The sequence below is a fragment of the Lipophrys pholis genome, assembly GCF_963383615.2.
Source record: "Lipophrys pholis genome assembly, chromosome: 8".
NCBI lineage: Eukaryota > Metazoa > Chordata > Actinopteri > Blenniiformes > Blenniidae > Lipophrys > Lipophrys pholis.
Genome location: NC_137630.1, coordinates 23,294,924 through 23,308,555, shown reverse-complemented (window position 1 = coordinate 23,308,555; position 13,632 = coordinate 23,294,924). Strand labels below are relative to the sequence as shown.

At 41.6% G+C, this 13,632-nt stretch overlaps 1 protein-coding gene across 1 annotated transcript; it reads left to right on the top strand.

Moving 5' to 3' along the window:
* The first annotated feature begins 2,372 nt into the window (after nt 1-2,372).
* Nucleotides 2,373-13,287, top strand: syn2a (synapsin IIa). The gene is made up of 11 exons (XM_080470132.1): nt 2,373-3,009; nt 8,407-8,464; nt 8,557-8,648; nt 8,859-9,015; nt 9,164-9,253; nt 9,342-9,404; nt 9,509-9,651; nt 9,738-9,812; nt 10,025-10,127; nt 10,218-10,364; nt 10,798-13,287. The coding sequence occupies exons 1-11, from the start codon at nt 2,666-2,668 to the stop codon at nt 10,930-10,932; spliced, it is 1,407 nt and encodes a 468-aa protein (XP_080326258.1). The 5' UTR covers nt 2,373-2,665; the 3' UTR covers nt 10,933-13,287.
* Nucleotides 13,288-13,632: the final 345 nt, after the last annotated feature.

Sequence of the window (13,632 nt, the reverse complement as noted above, 5' to 3'; positions counted from 1 at the left end):
TGAACATACATTAGCTAAAATACCTAAGACTGTAAAAAAAGAGCAACTAGTGACTGGAACGCCTATAATCACTGTCTAATTAATGTCTAAAATAGTCAGAAATAGCTAGAAAAGAAAACAAACAAAATGTCCAAAACAATCAAAAGATCTAAAATAGGGAAACATTGACAACTAAAATAGCTTAAACTGCTAACTTTGCTAAAACCAGCAATGAATCATAAAATTGCAGACATATGTTAAATAACTTGAACCTCTAGAAAAGTTAGGATTAAAACAATGTCTGCATTTACTAAAAGTGATTAAAAAAAAATGTAATTTGTGTGAGAATTGTTAAAACAAGTGAATCGACTGAATCTACTTAAAAAGCCCTGAAAAAACATAAAACAGCTCAAAACACCTAAAAACTTGGAAATTGGAAAAAGTATACCATCCTAAATTGCATGGATAAAACTTTATAAATGCAACACAAGATATATTTTTGGCATGTAAAATGGAATACAACTTTGTGAGCGGAGTAATCCTCATTTAAAAGGTTAAACATGTGTTCGAAGCTCCAGAACAATTTAATTTATTAAAAAGTGTTCAAATGGGCTCTTTTGGTCATAAAAATTGCAAACTTTTGCACTAAACAAACAGAAATGTTGTATATTTGTGGTAGAAAAATCTGAAGGGAAAAACCTATGCATTGTAAGGGACAACATGGAAACTCCAGACAGAAAGCCTCCAGCTTTGAATCGACTGCAGCTTCTCACCATGAGGTAGCGGTGTTAATCACTCCACTGTCAGCTCAGGTCTTTTATTGTATTTCCAATAACATGTCAGCATCATGGATCACTGTCAGTGACCGTGTGTAACAGACAAGAGGCCAAGCTGGAGGTGGCAGAGATGGAGACGTTCAGTTTCACTGGGAGTGATCAGAATGGAGAGGATTAGAAAAGAAGAGATCATGGGTGGGGGGACAGTCAGGGTGGAGCAGCTTATTGACAAAGCCAGAGATTGGATCTATGTATTGAATAATGTGCAGATTAAATAGAAGCTGTAGTTCAAGCTGCTTTGACAAAACAAGTTTGATCATCTTTTGCATTCTGTGCGAACAACGGACGATTATGCTCCATTCACAGAAAAGCTCGAAAGTTTGGATCTTTGCGACTTCCGATTTAAAATCGACACAATCCACTCATATTAACAAACATAATAGATGTTTACAAATTAAATCTGGGCCTTATTTTTTGTTTATTAGGAAAAAATTACAAATGCAGGTGCATCTAAAAAGAAAAAGGTTCTTTTTTTTAAAGTCGTGTATATGCTCATAACATATAAACTGAGAAGTTTTAGGCATTTTCCCAAATGTAATTCTAATTATGGGCTCTGTTTGAAACAAATGTAAAAAACTGTTCAATCCTGTGAAATTCAAATATATTGAGATAATGTATTTTGAATTTTCATGACTCTGAAATTGTGATATTTCACTTTTTGTTGAGTAAATCCAAAAATATAAGTAAGATTCATTGTTCGAATTAAAGTCACGGGAAAAGGGAACTTTTCCATTATGACTTGTGCATTTGCTGAAGTAACGTTTTGAAATCCTTTGAATCGTCCCCAGATGCAGAAACATTTAAATAAATCCTTAAAGCTTCATTGTTCTTCCTCCCTTGGAATAGATTTGTGGTGACCTTCAAACTCTGCAGTTTAATGATATATTGATGGGTTTTCTGACCCTTGTCAAAATATCCTTGTGTATCCGTCGTATACGATCCAGTTCAACAAAGGTCTGACTTGCCAGTTAAAGGTTTTCTTTGGAAGAAGTGAAGTAGCTGCAGCAGTTGTTGGGGATCATTAATTACATGTTTATGTTGTTTGAAAATAAGAAATAATTTTTTTTTAATATTTTGTCTTTCAGGGAAATTTGTGATTTTATGAGTGCAGAATATTGCAGCGTAAATAAGAGTCTGCATCATGAACCCTGCCATGAGCGAGTGAGGGAGATATGTTGCAGGCCATGTTGAGGGAGAGCAGCACCTACAGGTACCAGTTAGAAACATGCATCTGAGTCTCGGGAGACTGCTGCTGACGCTTCCTCCCATTCAACACTGCCCACCGGTCCCAACAGCCATTTTAGATTTCATGGCTACATTTTACTCACACAGAAATGCTGTGCGAGGAAGCGGAGCGGAGACATGTGAGGAGAAGGGGGGAGGCGGAGTGGGGCGACGGTGATGTAATACTCGGCGTACCCTCTTGCACTTCCACTGGAAACCCCTCTATTTTCCATGCTGTGGTTCAAAAGAAGGATGACGCCTCTCAGGCAGCAGAAAATGGGGGAGGGGTAGGGAAGTCAGTGAGGAAGAGAGGGAGAGAGAGAGAGGAGAGGAGAGGAGAGGAGAGGAGAGGAGAGGAGAGGGCGAGAGGAGGAAGCTGAGGCACAGCATCATTTGCTTCAGGAAAGCGCAGGCGACGCTGATTGGCTGAGTGGGAGGGAAACGTCAGTGCCAGTAAGGGGGAGCTTTGAGGATGCTCCGCTGAAGCTGGGAGGGAATACATTCACTGGGAGTTTGCACTAAGAGCTCAGCCATTATTAGCTGTGCACTAAGGACAGGGACTCCTCTGCAGCATCGCTCTCCACACCCAGTGACTCGTCGACTCCCCCGCTGTCTCCGCTGCAGCCATGAATTATTTGCGCCGGCGCCTCTCGGACAGCACCTTCATCTCCAACCTGCCGAACGGCTACATGACAGACCTTCAGAGGCCCGACCCTGCACAGCCTCCTGCACCTGCCTCCACCGCCGCCCCGGCCAAGTCTCCCACAGCCGCGCCGGCACCTCCGGCCACTTCCCCTGCCCCGGAGAGGAAACCCCAGCTGTCCCAGTCGACAGGAGCCGGTTTCTTCAGCTCCATCACCAATGTTGTGAAGCAGACAGCCGCCTCAGCAGGGCTGGTGGAGCAGACCCAAGTCACGACATCCAAGAAGTTTAAGATTCTCCTGGTCATCGACGAACCTCAGCAGGAGTGGTAAGGCAATATGTCGCTGTACTCAACCTCACACAGTTCATCTTGCATTATTTGCTTTGCAGAGTCACCCCTCATGGTGCCTTTGAACGTAGTAATTAGGCAAGAACCACTGAAACATCTGTACAAAGCAACCTGCAGGTACGAATGAGCTCGACTGCTGCGGTTTGATGGCGTGCCATGCCAGTTTTATGATATCACATAAAGGCAGTCATTGCTTAACAAAATACGGTTCGTTGAGTCTCAGTAATTATTGTATCACACCAAGACTGCAGGCTTTGATTCGTCCAAATTCTGTCGTATTTCTTTGTAGAAAATTCGTATATTTCTGGACATCTACCTTCATAAGAGCCTTTTCTTTCATCAATTTGTACAAGCATGAATTATGTGAAATTGTTCATACTATCACTCTATAATGTGGTATTTGACCATTCCTAAAACATGGAACTATGTTTGATATTGTTGGGTATTGTTTCTGTGGAGGAAGTGTAAATACTGCAGTGCTGTCCCTCCATCAGTGGGGTTCCCCCCTCCTCTTACTGGCAGCACATCACATGACATACGTTGCACTAACATACAGGAAAATCAATGTCAGATGCTGCAACACATGGCGGACAGCTTTCCAAAAACCGTACACATCGTTATTTCACCGTCTCCTGGACTGAAAGTCCATCGTGTCATTGACCTGAAGAGAGTTGGCCATTCTTCAGATACTTAAGCCACTCGCTGTCCCCGAGGACCTCGCTCAGAGGTAGCTGAAAACAAGCTTGGTGTCAGTCTTGTGAGCTTAAGGCGATCTGAATGACTTAGCACGTCCATGTACATTGAAAACACTCTATGTGGATGTTCATATCTGATCAAATGATAAACCCAGCAACTCTGCTGCTCAAAGCTCAACATTTGCTGAATGAAGGGGACGTTATCTACGTGTAATATTCAAGGGCAATCACTGCTACATTGAGAGAGAAAACAGAAAACTGAAACTCAGCTCTGCGAAGCCTTTTGCAAATTCACAGGACGGAGGGACACATTGGACTCTGGGTGGTAGACTGTCTGTTGTTTTTCTTGTCAACATTATACATTGTGTTGTGTGTCATGCCGAGTCTCCAGCAAGATGGCCTCTGTGTGTGTGTGTGTATGTGTATGTGTGTGTGTGTGGTCTGTGGAGGATTGGCTATTCAAATATTGAAACCCAGCTCCTTGAGAAAAATATGAAACAAAAAAAATGACACCAGCCTTCTTGCTGTAACTTCTTCAACATTTGTCTCGAGTACAAAGGACGTGTCTCGCTGAGGAATAACAATTACGGTGGGATGTGCCAATATGGTGCCACTGCTCTGCAGAGCTGGCAGAGACAGACAATGAAATGTATTAAACGGAGACTCTCGTCATTCATCATTGGCCATCCTAATGGAAAATGGCAATTATGTTGGGCTGTGAGTAGAGTGAAGGTTCACTCACCATTATTTTCACTGTGGGTGTTTCAGACCCACAGCCAAAGTAATTTTTTTATCATGGGATGAAAATCTCAGGTCATTCGATGCGATGTCATCGTCATCTCATTGAAGTTTTCTTCAGTTTTAAAACACTTCATTACCTTCATATTTCCTGTACACTACTAGTGTTCTCCATGTCTTCTGTTATTTCCATTTAGTGCACAACCACTGGAGATTCTGCTAAAATAATTCATTCAGCAGGCTTCGCCCGTCTGAGTGCAGCATGTATTTTTTATGGCAGCTCAATGTCACGAAGAGGGAGGTTGTGCATGTTTGTTTACTACATGTGGTTTCCTTGGGCTGCCTTTCTGAGACCTTTCACCTACACGTAGTGTCTCCCAACAAGTGACTTTTGGTTAAAATAGTAAAGTTTTATTCTGTTTGGCCTGCAAAACCCAAATGGTTTTTCTTCTTTTGGAGACTATAAAGAAATATAATGGAAATTACATGAGGGAGATTTTGCATTTCAATTGATTCACTACTCAGAAACTAAAATGAGTTTGAGTAAGCACCTAATATCTTCTGTAACGTCGGTTCGTCTTCTGTGCTGCGGCTCACTGCCTGACAGGTAGAGTCAAGACTCGTCTGTTACCGCTGCTGTGAGACCCGGTGGTCCCCCCAGCACAGGCCCCAGTCTGGAGAGACGTCTGTTGATTAATTGTATCTGGCTGGAGCTTCAAACGCTGTTTATCAGACGACTCTGTCAAAACTCAAAAGATGAATATATATCTTTGGCAGTTTCTGAAAGACATTCAAAAATATAGTATCATTTGTAATACCGTGAGGACATGAAATTGGAGAAGTAAAGTACTGAACTTACTGTTGAAATGTTTGTATCGAGCTGACCTGGTTTCACTGTGACAGAAGGAGGAAGATCGCTTTACCACATTTTCACGAGATATCAAGTTGTCATAGAGTATTCACACTGTAATTTGGGTATCACTACTTCAATGCATTAAACGTGTGCATGTCATTGAATGAACCCATTTTAGAGTGTTACTTGCCGCTATTGTCAAATGTCCTTGTGCTGCTCAGTCACAATTTGCAGCCCAGGGTAGCAAAGGTAAATTCTTTTAATGGCTTTCAAAATGGTGAAAGTTCACTCTCTGGTACATGCCATATCTAAATATAAAATAAATACCTATAATCTTAATATTTTTAATTAATCGGGTTTACACTTGTGAAGCATTAAAATGGAAAAGATAAACAAAATCTGTATATTAGAGGAGGCTGCCAGTCAGTCAGAGAGATTCGGGTTTTTTTTCCTGGAAGGCTATAAATTGCTCTTATGATAGGAGGAGCAGATGGTTCACTCTCTTACTTGTCTGATTAATTGCATAAGATGTGCCGCTCTTTTATTCTCTTTACAATATTGCTTAAAGTAGAGACAAATATTTCCCCATTAAAATCTCCCAATGTATACATTTACAAAAGAAAAACACTGTTTTCACTGACACCATGTTTGCAAATGTAATCTTATTTAACCCACAATGACCTGCTCTGAGAGTGGATATTATGCAGGTAATGTGAAAGGCATTAACATTCAGCAATATTACCCGCATATGAAGCTCTCGACTGAATCGTCTGAATGTAAATTCACTCCAAGCTAAATGCAATTTGTCATTGCGACCAACCAACCCGCAGCCATTAGCTTAATTAAAGTGGCTTTCTCTTCTTTTCAGTCTGGAAACCAGGATCTCACACACAAAACAGAACCTGATTTTGGTCTCATTCTGTTTGCTCGTCTCATCTTCTATTGAATTCAAGTGCACCCGTATTGATTTTTTCTGCAAATAAATGATAAACATTAGGCTTCGTGCCCTGCTCCTTTCACTGTGAACGCCCCGGTCCATTGGTAAGGCTTTCAGTCGAGGTTGAAAGCAGAAATCATGGCGAATATACATTTATGTGGTTATATATTAGGTATAACCAGGAAAAAAGTAATGCATCTAATACAAAAAAATTTCAGTCATCCAATCACCGTCTGCACCACGGAGGGTCGCAGGGTGACAGAATCGATCTAAGCTGACAATGGGTGAAGGCAGGAAGCAACCTGGACAGGTCACAAGGCAGCGACACACACTCACAATTGCTCTGACAGGCAATTTTATAATTTGAAATGATGTCAAAAGCATGTTTTTTATATACTGTGGGTGAGAGTACAGAGTGAAAAGCCAATGCAAAAACACACAGAGAGAACAGACAAATTCAACATAGGGAGACGGCAAAACTGGGGATCGTCTCGTTGTCCGTGCTAACCTGGTAGAAATGTGACCAGAATGACTCGATATGCTTCAAAGGCCTTGTGAAGAGCAAACTGAATCATCATCTGCAAATGAAATACGATGAACTTTAGTGTATGTGACTGCTGTAGCTGTATGGCCCTTCCAAATAAACTGCAAACCGAGTCTATAACAATGATGTCCTTGACTTTTGCAGGAAGGCCAGACTTAGACAGACTCTCACCAAAGGACGTGGTTGCTGTGAGAGGACTACCAATTACTAACGCATATTAATGCGCTGAATTGAAAGATCACGTCCGTTCTGGATGTGCGGCCTCTAATCCAAACCCGGAAGTTCTCTGCACAAAAGTGATCAGTCCCGTCACATCCTATGAAGTTTACCTGGACATTCCCAGCGTTGACAGGAGATCAATATTTCACGGAGCGAAATGAAATCACAGGCTTGTTGTCTTCATGTGCCTCCGCCTCCGCGTTTGTTTCTCGGGGTCATATTTAGGAAACACCGTCTCCTTCCGTCTGTCTGTGTATTGCAAAACAGCATTCATCTCGGCGCAGGGCAGGCTTCTCATTTTCTCAAATATACGAGCTATGATTCATATTTTAATGCTTGTTTTCTCTCCCAGCTAAATAGATCCCCATGCTCTAATTAGATTGTGAATGAATTATTCAGCTTTATTTCCTCATTAAATAAGCGGGGAGAGCAGGGTACGTGACAGCAGTGCAATACAAACGAAATGAAAAAGGAAGTAAGAAGCTCAAAACACATTGGTATAATATAATAACACAGGCCTCTCTGAGACATCTACACTCTTTAAATTGTATTTGGATAAATCTTCTTTGGTGTCTGCGCCACTGTTGCAGATGAAGCGGCTGGCCGTTAGTTTGGAAAGAGAAAACCACAATGAGACCATCTCTATGGCAACTTAGGAAAATAGATGGGATGAGTTCTTTTTTTGGACTCGTCTTCGTATTGATTTACCCCAGCAGTCTTTGCAATCAGAGCTGATGTTGTCAGGGGCCAGCCCCTTGCACATTAGGATAAGAAAAAGCTAAAGAAATCGAACGCCAGCAATGATTTTATGGCTCTCGCAGTTTGTTTGTTTTTTTATCCCTGTGTGGATTTGGGTTACTATCCATCTCAATCTCAAATCCCACAAGAAATTTTTCTCTGCACAAAGCAGACTGAATGATAAAAGATACGAGTGTGACGTTGATATTCAAGCTGAAAAAAAAGAATACTAAAATGCCGATTCACAAGTCATGAAAAGTGCAGCCTTTGTCTGAATTTCCGAGGTCTGTGTGTGCAAGAGGATTTTTTTGTCATCTTTTTTATCAACTCCCTGGCCAGCACTGCTTGTTGTTGAGATATTTATACTGTTTTAAGGAGTGTTGCAGTGTTTCGGCGCTGCCTCTGTTGCCTGGTTGAGCGGTAGAAGTGTTATAAATCGTGTGTATTTGCACTTGGAGAAGCAGAAACAGAAACATTTTATCCGCATTGTGCTCACAAAGACACACACAGTTAACATCAGGTTCTGAAATCAGACATACATACATACAAGCGTGATTGGAAGTCTTTCACAACTGTATTTGTTAGAAATGTATGTAATTCTATTATTTATACCACAGTTGCATTAAAGGTTTATGCTTTTCTTGTTACCCAGGGCAAAATTGTTCCGGGGAAAGAAAATCCAAGGGGATTATGACATCAAAGTGGAACAGGTGAGTCTAATGTTGCAAGAGAGAGCCATTTCAGGCTCTTTTGTGAAGCTGTGCAAAGAAGTTTATGTGCTCTGTTCTTCTTTATTTGTTAGGCTCAATTCAATGAAATCAACGTGGTGGCTCACGCTAACGGGACCTGCAACGTTAACATGGAAGTCTTTAGGAATGGAACCAAAGTCATTAGGTGAGACACACACTCGCTTACACACTCTCTCTCACGTGACATAGACACTCTCCACAAATGGATTTGACTATACAAATCAGTATTGAGTATTTAGTGGACGTGTCTCCACCCACAGTGCTCGATGCGTGATTCATCCTCTGCACTTCCCACAGTCTGCATCGTCTCCGATCAGCTTGTCTCACTTCGTCGTTTGTATTTTTGTGTTTTTAGGTCATTCAAGCCAGACTTTGTCCTCATTCGCCAGCATGCCTTCAGTATGACCCAGAATGAGGACTTTCGCAACCTGATCATTGGCCTCCAGTATGGCGGCGTGCCGAGCATCAACTCCCTCGAGTCCATCTACAACCTCTGTGACAAGCCGTGGGCGGTAGGAAACGCTTTATTGTGGAGGAGCGCAGGCAGCAAAGGAGCAATAACAATTATGTTCTATGGCTTTCTTTATTGCTTTAAATTACAGTGATCCCTGTGTGGAAAATATTATAACTATCACTTTTTGTTTGATTTCTCTTTTACAGTTTGCCCAACTTATCAACACCTACAGGAAACTGGGGGCTGATAAATTCCCACTGATTGAACAGACCTTTTACCCTAATTACAAGGAGATGGTGGGAATCCTAACAAATGCCACAATATCAATTTTCGTGACATTCAACAGAAATCCAACACAATGACACAAATCTTTTCCTGCTCTAGGTCAGTATGCCATCATTCCCTGTTGTTGTGAAGATTGGACACGCTCACTCTGGTGTTGGAAAGGTGAATAAATGTTTACAAAATCATGTCTTTAAAAGTCTTTATTACTTTATATAAATTGACCCCTCATGTTTTTTCCACCTGTTTTTAATGGTATTTCCTTATAGGTAAAGGTGGATAACCATAGCAAGTTCCAGGACATAGCCAGTGTCGTGGCTCTCACTCAGACGTACACGACCACAGAACCTCTTATAGACTCTAAATATGACATCAGAATCCAGAAAATCGGCACTGACTACAAAGCCTACATGTAAGTATTGGTACTCTTTGGTTTCTTCACTTATAAGCACAAACATAACGTCACTTGTTTTAATTTGTGTCCTTCACACACATCAGGAGAACATCTATATCTGGTAACTGGAAGAGCAACACCGGCTCAGCGATGCTCGAACAGGTGGCCATGACTGACAGGTGAGTGTTTCATAGGCAATTCAATATAGGACAAGTAGGAGCAAGTGTGACTCATACCATTATGTTTCATTTATGCACTTCACTCCTTTCAGTTTTACATATAGTACCAATTACAACGAAGCCATATCATGGCATTTTAGGTTAAACTTCAAGCAGATCCAGACTCGGATGTGGGTCTTTCAGCATTGATGTGCCCCTGGTTCTGTGTTCAGGTACAAACTGTGGGTCGACACCTGCTCAGAGATTTATGGGGGTCTGGAAATCTGTGCAGTCAAAGCTATCCACGGGAAGGATGGTAAAGATTATATCACAGAGGTAAGAGACCGAGACTGATTATCAAGTCAAACTGACAATTGTTTGTCGTCCGTTGTGTTGACGCCACCCTCTTTATTTCATGTGGCACAGTTTGTGGGGTCCGCCATGCCTCTGGTGGGAGAACACCAGCCTGAGGACCGGCAGCTCATTGCCGATATGGTGCTGGCAAAAATGATGGAGTTAGCTGAGAAGGAGGCCAATGCTCCACAGAGACCCACCACCATCCAGCCGTCCCAGGTACAGCAACACACAGCGACAGTGATTAAATACAAGAGGCTGGTTTAGTCAGGTACCATCGGTAATATAGTGGTAATAATATATAAGAGTCAAATTATTTCTTTTTTTACATTCAAATTTTGAATGTCTCCCCCTGGTGGGCCATCTTGACCCGGAATGCAGGGGAGCCTGGTTTGAATCCTGGTTGCTGTTTTAAAGGCTGGCTGCACAATAATTAACTGAGTCTTCTATCCAAGTTGCACTCTCTCATTCTCTCTAATCTCTTTCATTCCACACACACCTAGACGTTATTTGAGCCAGATAATGTTCGTACAATCAGTCAGTCTGACATCAGTGCAACTTTAAATGTCACCATTATAAATCTGTTCTAATTGTTGCAACAGGAGTAACTTTTTTCTGGGTTTTTTTCTTCTTTTCTTTTTTTTCCTATTAGGGAACCGGCCAGAAGGGCGAAATTATCGGTGAAGCCACTAAGAATGGTGCGGGACGCCCACCTCAAGGTTGTCTGCAGTACATTCTCGACTGTAATGGTGTTGCAGTGGGCCCAAAACCAGTCCAGGCCAATTGAGTAACCCAAGTGGAAGGCTAGTTTCAGAGTCTAGACAACAATGACGTACCTTAGCTGAAACCAAGCGCAGACATGTGTGAGGAGGCTAATGGCAAGAATCAGATCTCGGTGGGATGAGCTTCATGCAGCTGAGAGCTGGCCTGGACTGTGTTTTTAACTCTATGCAGTGTCAAAAATGTACTGTCTACTTGTTGACCTGTTGATTTGTGTGCTTGTATAGGTCACCTATGTTTTGATAGCTGTGGTTTTTTCGTTGGGGCTGTTGTTGATGATGTGAAGCAGATCGTGCCTACACTGAGTTCAGTGCTGCTCTGTGCTACCTGTTTGGCCCAGCTACGAATCTTTCATTTGCCCCCTCCGATTCCCTTTTTATTTCTTATTTTTGGTGTTTACCTTTAGATATTGTTCAAACTGTGGGCAATCGTACAGTTTGAAGTTTGTGTATATCTCAATATGTATATGATAAGTGGGTGTGTACGACTGTAGTGGTGATTATTTTCGTACATATGATAATAGATATTTATTTTTGTTTTGCATGACTGATACAAAAGCAGGTGCAAGTCAGTTATATATGTCTGACCAAGTGGGACGTTCACGTAACATTGCTGTGTTTATCTAGGCTGTGTTCCCTGTGATTCATGCATTGTGAATGTGTCATAACAAATGCATATTATAAGTTCCACAGGATGCACATACAGTTGAGACATTCAGTATTTTGCCTTTCTGAAAATTCATTTTTTCCATCTACATCAGTGTCACAGAATTACCAGAGGAAGAGATTATTTACAGTAGAGGAACATATAATAGATATTAAACAGATTTATCAAAGATTTTATTATGTATGATGCTGTGCAGGTGTCTAAACACACAACGTCAATATATTTGTATAATTTTAAACCAAAGAATATATTATTTTCTCTCCATTAGCCTTTGCACTCCTGTAACCCATAATGTAAATAACAGTAAGGGGAACGCTTATCCTGCAGCTTGCTACATGCAGTGTGTAATTTTATCTGAGACCAGTGCTCCGAGGTGATAGTTAACCTCTCAAACTGCCAGTTTTGAATCACACAACCGTGAACCGATGCCGTTTCTTGGTTGTCGTTGTCTCTTTTGCATCCAGTCTTGTGGTTCCTGATAATGAAAAGGTGTGTCATGTATGACCTGCCACGTTAATGCCAGTTTTAAACCGCACCCACCCCCACCCCCCTCCACCTCCATTGCTCCCGCACTGGGTATCAGCTATCGTGGAGGCGTTGCTATGACAACAAGTGCTCAGAGGGTTTAGCGAATACATTGGTAGTCGTACCGTGCCCATGTTACAGATCCCTGTGAGTTGATGGAGAAAGTGCAATATAAACCTTGTTTCTTTTAAATCAATAATGTGCTTGTTTTCAAATCAGATCTTCCATCGAATTGATTCAAAAAGCTATAGTCATCCACACACAAAGTTGTGTCATTTTTTTTACACAGATTTCTCAATCACTTGTCGTTGTCCCATGGCTTTTGTGGCGGCCATGTCATGTAAAACCCCTAAATGATGAAACAGCTAAAAAGCAACCAAATTAATTGTAAAAAGAGATCTATACCGTTTTTCCAAAATTTATTTCCCATTGTAGTGAATTAAAAAAAAAAACCTGTTGAGCAAGCTAACTTGTATAAAGTGCCATTGTGTCTGTGAGCGTATCCTTGTAAAAGCCATGCCTGAGGCTTTATGGATGTGTTGTTCTGTTTAACAGGAAATATGCCATGACAATGATTTCCAAGGGAAGAACATGTGAAGGTACAGAGGTTGCTAATAGCTGCATCGTTTGGCCTTGGTTTGATGACTGTGATTAAACCTTTAATCCATGTACAGGGGGCATGTCTTTTCAGCTTGTGTTGAGGTGATACTTCTGTCTTCAGACCTGGTGGGTTGTGACTATTATGGATCGTGGTACTTTTAAAAGCCAGTGTCGAGTTGTTTTAAATCCAGATCACAATAGAATATATTGTGGGGAAAAAAAACATCCTCTATGGATCTTTCCCCTCTGTCACTGGCAATAAAGCTTCCTTTGCAATATGTTTGCGTCCTCACATGTGTTATGTTGTGCTGTGTGTCGCCTGCTGTTTAAGGAAACACTTGTGCTGACAAATCTCACATACCTCATCATTTACACAGTCCAGGAGACAACCGTCCACATGTTGCACTGCAATGTTTTCAATGCATGAAGGTGTGTAGAGATGACTGTATTGTGATATTGACTCCCCTCTGCTGCTGTTCCCTTTATATTGTGACGTTTCTGTCTTCTGTGTTAAAAATGTGGGATACAAATATTTCTAAATAAACCGCAAACCTGCTAAACATACATAGACAAACAACATATTTCAATCTTTACTCATCATTCAATCACATTGCTTGAATGTCATCAGTATTTCTTATGCCGGCATTAGGGAATCCTAAGGAAACCCAAGGATTTCTTTCTCAAAAGCCTGCTCTGAAGTTGACCCTCGAATCCACTGCAAAGGATAAGAACACAAAGCTAAGGCCTGCAGCACAACTTTTTCAGGCTGTGAATCACGATGCTCCAACATCAGGAGTCCAACAGGTCCAGTGTAACTCACTTTCATTTGTGCATCCTGAGTACCGGGCTCAATCTTGGCCGCAGCGGGAACCAGCAGCTCGGTTGTCCTCAGCAAGCCCCCCGGAGACAGCTGTGG